At 50.3% G+C, this 12,456-nt stretch overlaps 1 protein-coding gene across 2 annotated transcripts in view; it reads left to right on the forward strand.

The window, feature by feature from the left end:
- The window catches only part of Znf395 (zinc finger protein 395), a 38,531-nt gene extending 26,158 nt beyond the window's left edge, over positions 1–12,373 (forward strand). The window contains exons 1-10 of one of the 2 annotated variants that reach the window (XM_021203722.2): positions 289–390; positions 577–838; positions 2,078–2,283; positions 4,613–4,722; positions 7,009–7,238; positions 7,915–8,015; positions 8,699–8,999; positions 10,387–10,479; positions 11,489–11,592; positions 11,857–12,373. In XM_021203722.2, coding sequence (XP_021059381.1) covers positions 596–838; positions 2,078–2,283; positions 4,613–4,722; positions 7,009–7,238; positions 7,915–8,015; positions 8,699–8,999; positions 10,387–10,479; positions 11,489–11,592; positions 11,857–11,968 — 1,500 coding nt within the window. In that variant the 5' untranslated portion in view covers positions 289–390; positions 577–595 and the 3' untranslated portion in view covers positions 11,969–12,373. Of the gene's footprint in view, positions 1–288; positions 391–576; positions 839–2,077; positions 2,284–4,612; positions 4,723–7,008; positions 7,239–7,914; positions 8,016–8,698; positions 9,000–10,386; positions 10,480–11,488; positions 11,593–11,856 lie in introns of those variants that run through there. The other variant, XM_029541981.1, reaches the window with a different exon arrangement.
- The last annotated feature ends 83 nt before the right edge of the window (positions 12,374–12,456 follow it).

Below are 12,456 nucleotides of genomic sequence, written 5' to 3' on the forward strand. Positions count from 1 at the left end.
CCACCCCTGGAATGTGCCTTATGCACATTCAGCTTAACAGACAGTCCTGGGGCAGCAGAGACCCAGAGGAGTGGAGAGGCCCGTGATGGCGGGGGTGCTGTGGTGTGGAGGGGTGGGAACAGACCATGTGCTCGGCAGAGGCTGGTTTTTCCTCTTCTATCTAATGATTTATTGTTTTTACTTTCTGCATACAAGGGCTTTGCCTGCATGCCTGTCTGTGTCTGTGCTGGTGCTGGCAGAAGCTAGAAATAGGAATTCAAGTTTCCATGTGGGTACTAGAACCAAATTCGAGTCTTCTGGAAGATCAGCCAGCGCTTGTAACCACGGAGCCACTTTCCAGTCCTGGTGGTGTTAGTTTCCAGGAGAGAAACATCACAGTGTGTTTCCAAGGTTGTCTGCAGCTTTGAAGGGAACCCAGCCCGAGAGTCTGTGTGTCTAATAAAAAGCCCTCAGAACTGATCTGGCAATACTGGGGGAAGGACCCTCACAGAGAAATGGGAGGGGGGGAGACCTGAGACAGACTGAGAAAGACTGAGACAGACCGAGGCTGACTGGTTGCCCCTTTTGTCCCAGCAGACGGAGCAGAGTATCCAGCATGCTGTCCCGACGCCTTGGTAAGCGCTCCCTCTTGGGAGCCCGGGTGTTGGGACCTAGTGCCGCTGAGGTGCCATCAGGGGCCAGCCTGCCTCTGGAGCCACAGATAGAAGTGCCGGGAGGAGCCACGTCCCTGTCCTCACTCACCTCGAAGGACCCTGTGTGCCAGGAGCAGCCCAAGGAGCTCCTCAAAGCTCTGGGAACCTCAAGCCATCCACAGGTGGCCTTTCAGCCTGGACAGAAGGTATGTTGAGCCCAGCACAGACACATACCCTGCCTCTTGAGCACTGGGACTGGCAGACATCTGAGTGGTAGGCTGGAAGGCCCGTAAGCCGGGGCTCTAGGTCGAGAGGGAATTCATTTTAGATCAGGGCATCTCCGTGATTGTCATGTGGGGTTGACAGCGGCCAGGCATTGTGGGGTGCTGAGACCCTCAGATCAACGCATGGCCTTAAACTCTTTGTCCCCTTATTTCACAATAGAGGTACCAAGGAGAAGGACCTTAGACTACAGGAGCCAGAGAAGTCATTGGCAGAAGTTGCAGATGGAGGTGTAGCCCAGATCTGACAAGATTTTGTTTTGTTTGCATCTCTTTGCCATGGCTGGGCCCTAAGCATGATTTACTACTCGATCCAGACTTGGGGGGGGGGGGGGTTCCTGGCATTGCCTTCTCCAGGATCCGTCCACAGAGACTTGGCCTTTGTCTTCGCATGAAGCTTGGTGCCCACTAGACCTCTGTCCTCATGAGCTAAGATAGCCTTCTGACCTGCTGATGCCCTGACGGGAGAGCCTCTCTCCCCTTCCCGTGCATGCTGGGAAGAGATGGAGGCTTGGTACACCCCAGAAGAAGAGTGTTGAAGAAGAGGTGTTTAAGAGTTTGTAGGCAAGGAGGAGGGTGGGTAACTGAAGGATGAGAATAATTTGAGGTCCGCAGAAACCCCAGTCGTGTCCTGCTCACAGTCTTCTAGGGTGGAAAGCGTGTAGGGAGCTGTAGGAGGGAGATTTGATCCCGTGTGGCTTGCCTGAGTGCTTGTGTGGGCAGCAGGCGCCTGAGAATACCGGCTCTCTGCTGGCCTGATTAGACTACTAGAACAGAATGCCCAAGGTGGGAACTGGGAAGTCCACGAGGAGGATAGGGTCAGGAGAATGAGAGAACCTGTGTTCACTTTTATAACAGCTCACACTCTCCCTGCCTAACCCCCTTTCTGGATAACTCTCTTGTTATGACAGGTCATTTAAGAGAGCAGCAGTTCTTGTGACATTCACAGACAGTAGACCATGCTTCCTGACCCTGGTCTTGGGGATGAAGTGTCTAACACGTGAACACTGGGGATGTCTGCCAGATCTTAGCATCATTAAAGATGAGTGAATGTGTCAGCGCGTAGGCTGCTGCAGACAGAGCCTGATACCTGGAACACAGATCTCCGAGGGCTTTGGTGTGGGAACTCCTGAGCGCTGACCACTGGCCATCCTTCCCCTGCAGGTCTGTGTGTGGTATGGAGGTCAGGAGTGCAAGGGCCTGGTGGAGCAGCACAGCTGGGCCGAGGACAAGGTGACCGTCCGGCTGCTGGACCAGAAGTTACAGGTTTGCTGTAAAGTGGAAGAAGTGTGGCTGGCGGAGCTGCAGGGTACCACATCCCAGGTGCCAGCCTACAGACCGGTGTCTAGGAACATTGACGTCCCGAAGAGGTTTGTGGGAGTGGTGAGGGTTAGAGGTATGGGACACAGTGTGGGGTGTGGGGTCTTAGGGACCTACTTGATAGGATAGTGGGGCTAAGTACAGAAGAGGCATCCTTTTTTTTTTTGGTTTTTCAAGACAGGGTTTCTCTGTGTAGCCCTGGCTGTCCTGGAACTCACTTTGTGGACCAGGCTGGCCTCGAACTCAGAAATCCGCCTGCCTCTGCCTCCCGAGTGCTGGGATTAAAGGCGTGCGCCACCACCGCCCGGCCAAGAGGCATCCTTTTAAGGAAGCTTAGATAACACCCTCTCTTCTCCATAACTCTCTTAGGGGTGAAGTGTATGTGCTTTGGTGAAAGTTTAAACTTAGCTCATAATTTTTCGGAAGAAGAGACGGGAACAAATGGCTTGAATCCGGTGCTGGTGCTCATTCTATATGAGGTGGAGAAAATGGTTTTAGCCTTGTGGCCCAAGCAGACTCTGTCATGACCACTTGTTACCACAGCCACAGACCCAAAAGTCTGTCGGCATAGCCGTGCTCCCATCGATGAAAACTAACCCGGATCCCCAAACTTTCTCGTAACTCAGTACCATTTGCATGTATCTTCTGCCATGGTGTAAAATGCTTTTGGTTCTTAAATAGCATTTTAAAAGGTAAAGCCATCCGTTCTTAGCTCAAAACTGGACAAGCAGGCAAGCAGGCTGTGTCGGGAGCAGAGCTGGTCTGACTCTTCACTTGGATGCTAAAAACCACTGGGTGAGGAATGAGTATTCTGCTTTAGACCTTAGGGATATGATGTCGCCTTGGGACTCTAGATCCTGATGTTATACTCTGTGGTCTATCTGAATTGACCTTTTAAGATTTAAAAAGGAGGATCTGGGGCCAGGAGATGGCTCAGTAGGTCTAAAGAACTTGTTGTGCAAGCCCAACAACTTGAGTTCAATGCTTGAGCCTATATATATGGGTGGAAGGAGGAGCCTACTCCACAGAGCTGTTCTCTGACTTCCACATATGTGCTATGGCATGAGTGCACTAACACACAGCATGCAACAACAACAACAACAACAATAATAAATTTTAGCCAAGAAACTTTGCCAACTGAACTATTTTGCATGCAAGATATACAAACAGCAAAACTCTGTCCCACTTATTTCTGTGGGTATGGGAATGTTGGCAGATCAGGGGGCTTAAAACATATTTTTTATTATGTTCATTTATTCATCGTGTTTATGGAGTGTGTGTGCATGCTGTAGTGCACATGTGTATGCCAGAGGATAACTTTCAGGACTCAATTTGCATCTACTCTGTGGGTACTGTATACTGAACTCAGCTAGTCAGGTTTGGCAGCAAGCACTTCTACCCACTGAGCCACATCACTGGCCCAGCAGACCTAGTGTTTTAAGACCAGAGGGACAGCATTTCTGATCGTGTATCCAGTGGAAGGCCAGCAAAGAGCTTGTTTTGCTATTCTAAGGAGGTGAAAACACAAAGATCATGTAAAGTCATGTTTACTATGTTAATGGTTCTGGTCCATCTGCTTCAAACCCAGTTGCACAGTGTAGCAGACCTGGTTTTTAAAGAATGGGTGAATACAGTCCTTTGAAATAGGCAAGCCACTGGCAGCTTATTACATTCTGATTTCCCCCAGATACTTTACATTTCAGATAGTGCTTATTTTACTTCCAAATCATATAACTGTATGAATTTAGAGGGGAAGAAAAGACACGTAAAATTCTATGCAGCCTGTTTAAAGCATGGAGTTTTAACAGCGGGAGATGGTTTCATCTGGTTATTTATTTTATCCTGGTCTGTTTGTTCGTTGGCTTATGTAATAGGTTCTGTTGACATTCAGGAGCTAACAGAATGCCATGTTTATTTTGGCAGAAGGGAGAGAGATCCATTAGTGTAATTGTTTCCTCTTAAATTTGAATATAAGACAGGAGAAGGATGTAATTTCAGTGTTTAGATTCCGGTGGGCATCATTTATTTCCACCTTATCTTCTTGACTCTTCTCTCTTCCCCCAAATAAAAATGCTCCATTTTAAGCTGCAGGGTTAGAGGGAGAGTTTCGGGGGGTGGAGGGGTGGTGCTGACTGAGGTGTCAGTGCAGTTTAAGCAGGGGATCCACCTGCTCATTCTGGGCTAATAGAAGCACACCAGAACAGGCACTCATGGACGGTTGCTTTACCATCCACTGAGCGTGTGCTGCCTGCCTGGGTGGGGCTGCATATCAGTGTAAGGTGATCCCACAAAACAAGCGGATGTGGTAGCTTAATCCGTAGGCTCTGTGGACCAGCCAGGCTTGGGAAGTAAGCGTATGCTCTGCTCATTTGAATCCAGGAAGTCGGATGCGGTGGAGATGGACGAGATGATGGCCGCCATGGTGCTGACGTCTCTGTCTTGCAGTCCCGTTGTGCAGAGTCCTCCTGGGGCTGAGCCCATCTTCTCTGGTGAGCAAGCGGGGCTGAACTGGTGTGGCAGAGACCCACAACTGATGCTCTCTCACACTGGCTTCCATTGCCAGTGTGAGCTTGGCAGTAGGGTTCTGCAGTCTCTTAAGTTTCCTCACCTGAGCAGAAACTTGGTGCTTTGTGACAGTGACTGAACTCAGCGCTAAGTCCAATTGCCCAGCCACTCAAGCAAGTTCTATGGGAGCCTGGACAAGGCCAACAGAAATATTTACTTAGTTCATAAAAGCAGAACTATGCTCTGTGGTCCCCTGGTGACTTCCAAGGGTCAATATTCACTGCTCAGTGCCCAAATCAGCCTCACGAAATTCTCAGTGTGGGCTTACAGGCCAAATACCTGAGCTGAAGTCTCAAATCTGATTGCACTATGCAAACCAGTAGTATGGGCCAGCGAAATGATTTTGGGTAAAGGTGCTTGCTACCAAGCCTGACAACCTGTGTTTGGTTCCTGGGACCTGCATGGTGGAAGAAAAGAACTGAGTTGTCCTTGACTTCCGCTTATGCATGCTCAAGTGCTCCCGCTCGCTTGCACACACACACACACACACATACACACACACACACACAGAGTAATAAAAAGTTCCCAGTTGTATGACTTCTAATTTATAGATCCACACACAATTCTTTGGGTTATGACCCCCACACACTGTACCCATACAGTACGGTGGGCTTGAAGAAGGGTTGCAGCTTACAGTGCGGTGGGAGCATCTTAAAGACGGATTGCAGAATTTTGACAAGACTGCTAGTGACTTAAATTTATTTTAATGGAAATTCCTTATCTGCCAGACTTAAAAGCTACTTCAACGTTTGTAGGAGAATGTGGAGCTAGTTCTAATCCAAACTGAGAGGGAAGTGGCCTTTACAAATGTCCTTCTCAAGTCGTCTAACATCGAAAGCAAATTTTAATTATTTCACCCAGAGACCGTCACTGCACTTGGGGACATCTAGTGGTGAATCCCAGCAGTGCAGCCGGCTTTAATGAGCACAAGGAAGACCCTGAGGAGGGATGCCAGATTCTCAAGAAGTTGAGTCAGCAGATTCAGGAAAATAGCTGAAGGGAAAAGAAAATGTCTAGAGTTCCCTCTTGGGTCGGTGTTCATGAGGCCATGGTCAGTTGATTTGGATGCTTCTTGAGTTCTTCCCTAAACATCTACTGTTTTCAGCTCTGTGTGTAGCTGTGGTAATTTCTCAGTTTCCAGGAAGAGCAAATGATGCGAGCTTTGAGACTGGGCAGGGGTGTCTGGGGAGGAGGGGACTCTTTACCCAGCATTCTGTCTGGGAAAGTGTCTCCTAGAAGTAAAGAGGGCCTGCCTGGGTTGGAAACATGGGGCCTCGCTCGGAGTCGGCCCAGCCTCCAGATCTGCCCTGGTCTCCTACGGTATGGCAGTGTCTCTTTAAGGCTCAGGAGAATCTGTATGTCTGGATAGGGAGATGGGGATGCTGAGAGTATAAGGCCTGCTTTTTCCATCTTTCTTGCTATTTCCATATATTAGACTTTCAGATCATGTTATCAATTGGCTTGACGCGAGTTTTGAAGACAAGGGACAAGAGGGTCTAGAAGCAGCCAGCCTTTCAGACCCCGTCAATCTACAAAGTAAAAGTCTGGGATTGGGGTTCCACTCAGTACTGGAATGTTCGCCTAGTGTGAGCAAGGCCCCAGGTCCCATCCCCAGCATTACAAAAGCCGAAGAACTAAGTAGGACAAAAATCAAGGAAAACGAAGCGTGGAAATCCCCCTTGTTATCTGCATTCTTCCTTCTTAGACATCCGAGTTTGCGGGGCAGGTGGCCATTGTGTGACAGGTGAGATAGGGCCTCCTGCCACCTGGAGATCACCTGACTGTATGGTCTGATCACGCGCTTGTCCGAGGAGGAGTGATAGAGAGGCATTTTCAGGAAACTCACCAAGAAGGTGTCCCTGAGTGGACATTCTCAACCAGGCTGGGACGGGGAAAAGTTCCTCGTGTACAGCATGAACTAGGTTTTAGTTGTATTCTTTTCACTAACCCTCAATGAACTGTAGTGGCAGTGTGCATCTGCGTAGGTCAGTGATGACCCATATGGCCGTGCCAGAAAATACCCAGCAGGCAGAGCGGTTGTAGCACCAAAAATGGCCATAGTGTCTGCACCTGCCCTCATCTTGTAGCTCTGGAAGTGTGTCTGTAATAACTGAAATGTTAATAATGTTTTAATTATTCACTTACTCGTTCTTTTCCTTTGGTCCGGGATGAGCCTGAGTGTTCCTTTACCCCCCTCTCTGTCTGGACAGTTTCCCGTGCAGCCTGCGGTGACCCGTGGAAGGAGAGCGGTGACGTTTCAGACAGCGGCAGCAGCGGGCACTGGAGCGGGAGCAGTGGCAGCTCCACCCCCTCGCCCCCCCATCCGCAGGCCAGCCCCAAGTACTTGGGGGATGCTTTTGGGTCTCCCCAAACTGATCATGGCTTTGAGACTGATCCTGACCCTTTCCTGTTAGACGAACCAGCCCCACGAAAGAGGAAGGTAGGTGACTGGGGAGCATGTGCGTATGTGAGGACAGCCATGCCTAGAGGAGCGGGCGCCCCGTAGCTCCCGGGTGTCTCTAGTTTTCCTTAGCTGCACTTGTGAGCTTCCTAGACAGAGGCGCCTGGTTCCTCTTCCTTTGCGTTTTTTGGTTGTGTGAGTTTGTGGGTGTGCATGCATATGGGGACACCTCACCCCATCTTAGTTATTAAGAAAGGCTCTCTTGCTGACCTGCAGCTCAACAAATGGTCGGGGCATGCTTGGTGACCAGTGAGGCAGGGATCTACTTGCCTCTGCCATGCCTCTTGGTATTTCAAGTGTGTGCTACTGTGCCTTTCTTTTTCTTTTTCTTTTTCTTTTTTTTCTTTTTCTTTTTCTTTTTTTCCTTTCCCTTTTCTTTTTCATTTTTCTTTTTCTTTTTCCTTTTTCTTTTTCCTTTTTCTTTTTTCTTTTTTTTAAAATGTGACCAGCCACCAGGCCACTTCTAAATTCTCTTGTGTCCATTTCTATGCTCTCTGGGAGACCCTTCCCTTGAGTGTTTTTTTTTTCCCCCCTTTGGGTCTGGCTGAAATCCTCATCAGGCAATAAGGGAAGCTGGGGAGAGGATTCATACACACCAGTTGCTAAGGTTTTTGTTTTGTGTTTGTTTTGTTTTGTTTTGTTTTTTCTCCCCTAGAACTCTGTGAAGGTGGTGTACAAGTGCCTGTGGCCCAGCTGTGGCAAAGTTCTTCGTTCAATAGTGGGCATCAAACGACACGTCAAAGCCCTCCACCTGGGGTAGGTACAGAGCTCAGTGCCTGTCTCCTGAGGTGCCATTTAGGCATGCCTCCACACTGCTAACGCCACAGGACTGACAGCTTCTAGTGAAATGGCTTTGCTCTAGGCGCTTCCCCGAGCCTCGCCCTGACCGCTGTCAGAATGATGCCTTTGCTGGCCAGGGAGATTCTTCGTATCTTGGTCACGGTTGATGCTGTTGCCAGAGAGTGAGCTCTGTGTGTCTTTCTGTGTGTCTTGTGGCTGTGTGCAAGGTGTTTCAGTTCTGGGTGGCAATAGAACGTTTGGTCTAATTGCCGGTGACATCCTGTGGCTTTAGCACGGTGGCCAAGTTTTACTTCTGCGGCTGCATGTGGGAGCTGGGTCTGTATCAGCTGTAGTGCTAACGTAAGGCTCTCATCTCTGTCCAGAGCCCTCTGGGCAGCAGCTCTGGCATGAAGTGCCTCACAGGCCTTGAGAGCATGCTTTAGATGGTGCCCAAAGAGGGCCTGTGCCAGGGCTAGGCCTGTGATCACACATTTCTGATGGCATCCTCTGAGAGCAGAGGTCCTGGCTGTTCTCTTGGGAACCTCCCCTAACTTCACGGGTGGACACGTGCAGTCAATCCCTCCGTGTAACTTTCTTTCCTCTGGCTTCGAGCCAAGGTAACGTGCACTCAGTGACGGCCACATGTCTGTTCCACACAGGGACACTGTTGACTCTGATCAGTTCAAGCGGGAGGAAGACTTTTACTACACAGAGATGCAGATGAAAGAAGAATCTGCTCTGGCTGTGGCTGCTCCCCCTGCCTCTGGGACACCTACGGGCGAGCCAGCGTCCACCTCCAGGGTGACCAGCCCGTCCCTTGCTGCTCTTTCATTGGCTCCAGCCAAGGTCCAGACGTCTGGCCCAGAACACCCTGGCCTGGAGTCTTCCCTGCCCTCAGTTGCACTCAGCAAGTCAGCTCCTGGCTCCTTCTGGCACATTCAGGCTGACCATGCATACCAGGTATGGGACATACATATGTGGAGGCTTAGCTTGGGATCTCAGTGGCCATTGGCTGTTAGAGGGCAGGCCTCTGAGCACCTTGATGAAAGACTGAGTCTTGGCCAAGTCGCTAACCTTAACTTCCACAGAGAAGGAAAAGGAAAGACTAGGGACATAGGCCAGTTGATAAATGCTTACTTAATGTGTACAGGGCTTTGGGTTGATTCTCGGCACAGCATAAACCTGGTGTGGACGCACACCCGCACAGTCCCAGCACTTGGGGTGGAGACAGGAGGAATGAAAGTTTGGGGTCATGCTCACCTTCATAGGGAGTTTAAAGCCAGCTTGGACTACATGTAAACCCCATTGTCAACAACAATAACGAACAGGACGAGGAGGAAGAGAAGGGAGTCCTTGGTGACACTTGGTAGAGATGAGAAGTCTAACCATGTAAGCTGTGTGGCTGTGACCTGACAGCTGTCACTTTGGACTCATACAGGGCTTCCCAGGCCACCCCTTAGCTCTGAGGTGTTACACTGTATGGTCCCACTTTGAGTACCTACTAGGTGTCAACACTGGATTAGGTAACCCCTTCAGTTAGACTAAGACCTGGGAAAGTTGTCATGGCCAGGAGGGCAGTGTCATTTAATCCTGAATGCTAAATGCACATGTCCATGTGCTGGTTTATAACTCTTTCTGTACGCACAGTTTGGCTTTTGCAGACTTGACTTGCTTGAAAAGTAGCGTTTCCATCCAGGTGTGCCTGCGCATGCTTGTAATACTGGTGGTACCTGGGTCAGGGGTCAGGTCAGCTCAGGCTATATAGTAAGGCCAGCCTTCACCCCTAAAGCCAGTGATGCTTTCAATGAAAAAAAGGTTATAAAACAAGCGGCTCTCCCCATTAGAATTATTGGCCTCTTAGCGTCTGGCTACGGCTCAGCCTTTGCTGGCCCTGTGGCATCTGGTTCATGTGGCTGGTATTGTTAGGTATGGCTCTAAGCCAAACATTCCTGCCTGCATCCCCACTCCTGCCTGAGTAGTTGCCGGGCAGCTCTCTGCCCTTTTTCAGACTCGGAAGACTTTGGGCTTCCTGCTTGAGGCCTGTTCTCAGTAGGTGATCCAGCCAAGGAATAGCACCCCTAAGGACTGAGTCAGGAGGCGAGCATGTAAGCAGCCCCAGAGGGAGGATCACAGAGTGAGCTCGCAGCCACCCAGAAGTAGGCTGTGTTGAAGGGTTAGATGCTTTGAGGCTGCTTGTGGGAAAACCTGTCTACCTGTCCTGGTGTCTTCCAGGCTATTGACCGGGTGGAGATATGCCTCCTGTTGCAAACGGGAGGTTACTGGGACCTGAGGCAGATAGGATACGTCCTTAGTTGAGGTCCAGGCTGATGCACTCTTGTCTCTGCAGGCTCTGCCATCCTTCCAGATCCCTGTCTCCCCCCACATCTACACCAGCATCAGCTGGGCTGCTGCCCCTACCACCACCTCCTCCCTCTCTCCGGTGAGTGTGTACCCCCAAACCCCAAAGCTCTTACATACATTTCCAGGTCTGGGGGACTGTGTCGTTGGTACACACCACACGGCTGATGTTGCCCATCTCCACCCCCATACTTGATGAAGATCACTGCATCTTAGTTAGGGTTCCATTGCTGTGAAGAGGCACCGTGACCGACTCCTATAAAGGACAACACTTAATTGGGGCTGGCTTACAATTTCAGAGATTCGGTTCCTTATCTTCATGGCAGGAAGCATGGCAGTGCGCAGGCAGACAAGGTACAGGAAGAGCCGAGAGTTCTGAGAGTTCTTCATCTTGAACTAAAGGCAGCCAGGAGGAGAGGGACTCTACGCCACTGGGCAGATCTTGAGCCTAGGCCCTCAAAGCTCACCTGCACAGTGATGTACTTCCTCCATTAAGACTACACCCACTCTAACAAGGCCACACCTCCTAATAGTCGCACTTCCCGTGGGTCAAGCAAATTCAAACCACCACACCGTATGTCCTCTATCTGGCTACAGCTCCTCCGTGTGTGTGTCAAGTGCTAATTAGAGTCCTAACATCTAGATGAAGGGAGAGAATTCAGGGCTGTCGGAAGGGAGAACTAGGAAGATCATAGGAACACCCCAGAGGCTCTGTTTGCTGGACCAGAAGTCTCAGGCCACCATGGGTTTGTGTACCCTTGACTCTGAACTGAAATAAACTGGAAGTCATTAGAACCACATAGGGTGGCTCTGCTTTCAAGTGTCTGCCACAGAGAAGTACCACAGATGGCAGAACCTAGTTGACAGAAGGCATCACTAAGGCAATGCAATGCCCTCATTTGTCCCTCGTGTGGTAACTTCATCTAAGCTGACACTATCTGCTGAGAATGTCCTTCAAGGGGAGGCTGCATGGCCCACGGGACCAGCACCTGCTCGGGGGCCCAGTGAAGCCTGGCAGGGCCTGGGGAGTTGCCTCTCTGTTGTGAGGGGGTCTCATGCTCACGGCCTATGCTTACATTCCTCATACCCAGGTCCGGAGCCGCTCTCTCAGCTTCAGCGAGCCCCAGCAGCCGCCATCCACAGTGAAGTCTCATCTGATTGTCACCTCCCCACCCCGTGCTCAGAGCAGCACCAGGTGAGCCCCCTCCTCCTTCTGGTTTCTGCCTTCCGTCAGCACTGGTAATGTAGACTGTGAATCCACCCAACTGTAGTCCCTAGGGTAAGTCCCCAGATGGGGGCCACATGCTGGCTTCTCTTCCCGGAGTCTCTGGCTGTAGGTGCCACTCATTCCTGCCAGGAGCCACCCCTTACAGCTCCTACGCGTTTGTGTGCTCATGCTAGGCCATTACCTGGGGGTCACCTCCATCGAGTGACACTCCCTCATTTTGTTCCCTGTCAGGAAAACCCGGGGAGAGGCCAAGAAGTGCCGTAAGGTGTATGGCATCGAGCATCGGGATCAGTGGTGCACAGCCTGCCGGTGGAAGAAGGCCTGCCAGCGCTTCCTGGACTGAGCCTGCCTCCACTAGCCCCGCTCCGCATCCTGCCTGCAGCCATCAGCAGAACACAGGGAGATGATGTGGCGTGGATGTGGGCAGCTGGGCTCCATTGGCTAAGATAGAACACTTAAAAACACTCTCCCCCCTTGTTGGGAGTGCTTTATTTTTTAAAAGCAAACCTAAATGAAACTATTTTTTCCCCTTAAAATAGGAGAGAGCCAAAATTGACCAAGGGTATTCTGCAGTGAACTGGAGACCAAAGAGTTACCCCTCCCCCTCCCTCCTCCCACCCTCTCTGGGACTACATACGCATCAAGAGTAGGGCAGGGTGCCTTGCCCGTTCTTGTGCTGAGCTGGTGAATCCTTTGCTCTTTCAGCTATTCCAGAGTGGACTGTGAGCAAATGAATTTCTTTCTTTCTTTCTTTCTTTCTTTCTTTCTTTCTTTCTTTCTTTCTTTCTTTCTTTCTTTCTTTCTTTCTCTTTCTCTCTCTCTCTCTCTCTC

The sequence above is a fragment of the Mus pahari genome, chromosome 8 (genome assembly GCF_900095145.1).
Source record: "Mus pahari chromosome 8, PAHARI_EIJ_v1.1, whole genome shotgun sequence".
Classification (NCBI taxonomy): Eukaryota; Metazoa; Chordata; class Mammalia; order Rodentia; family Muridae; genus Mus; species Mus pahari.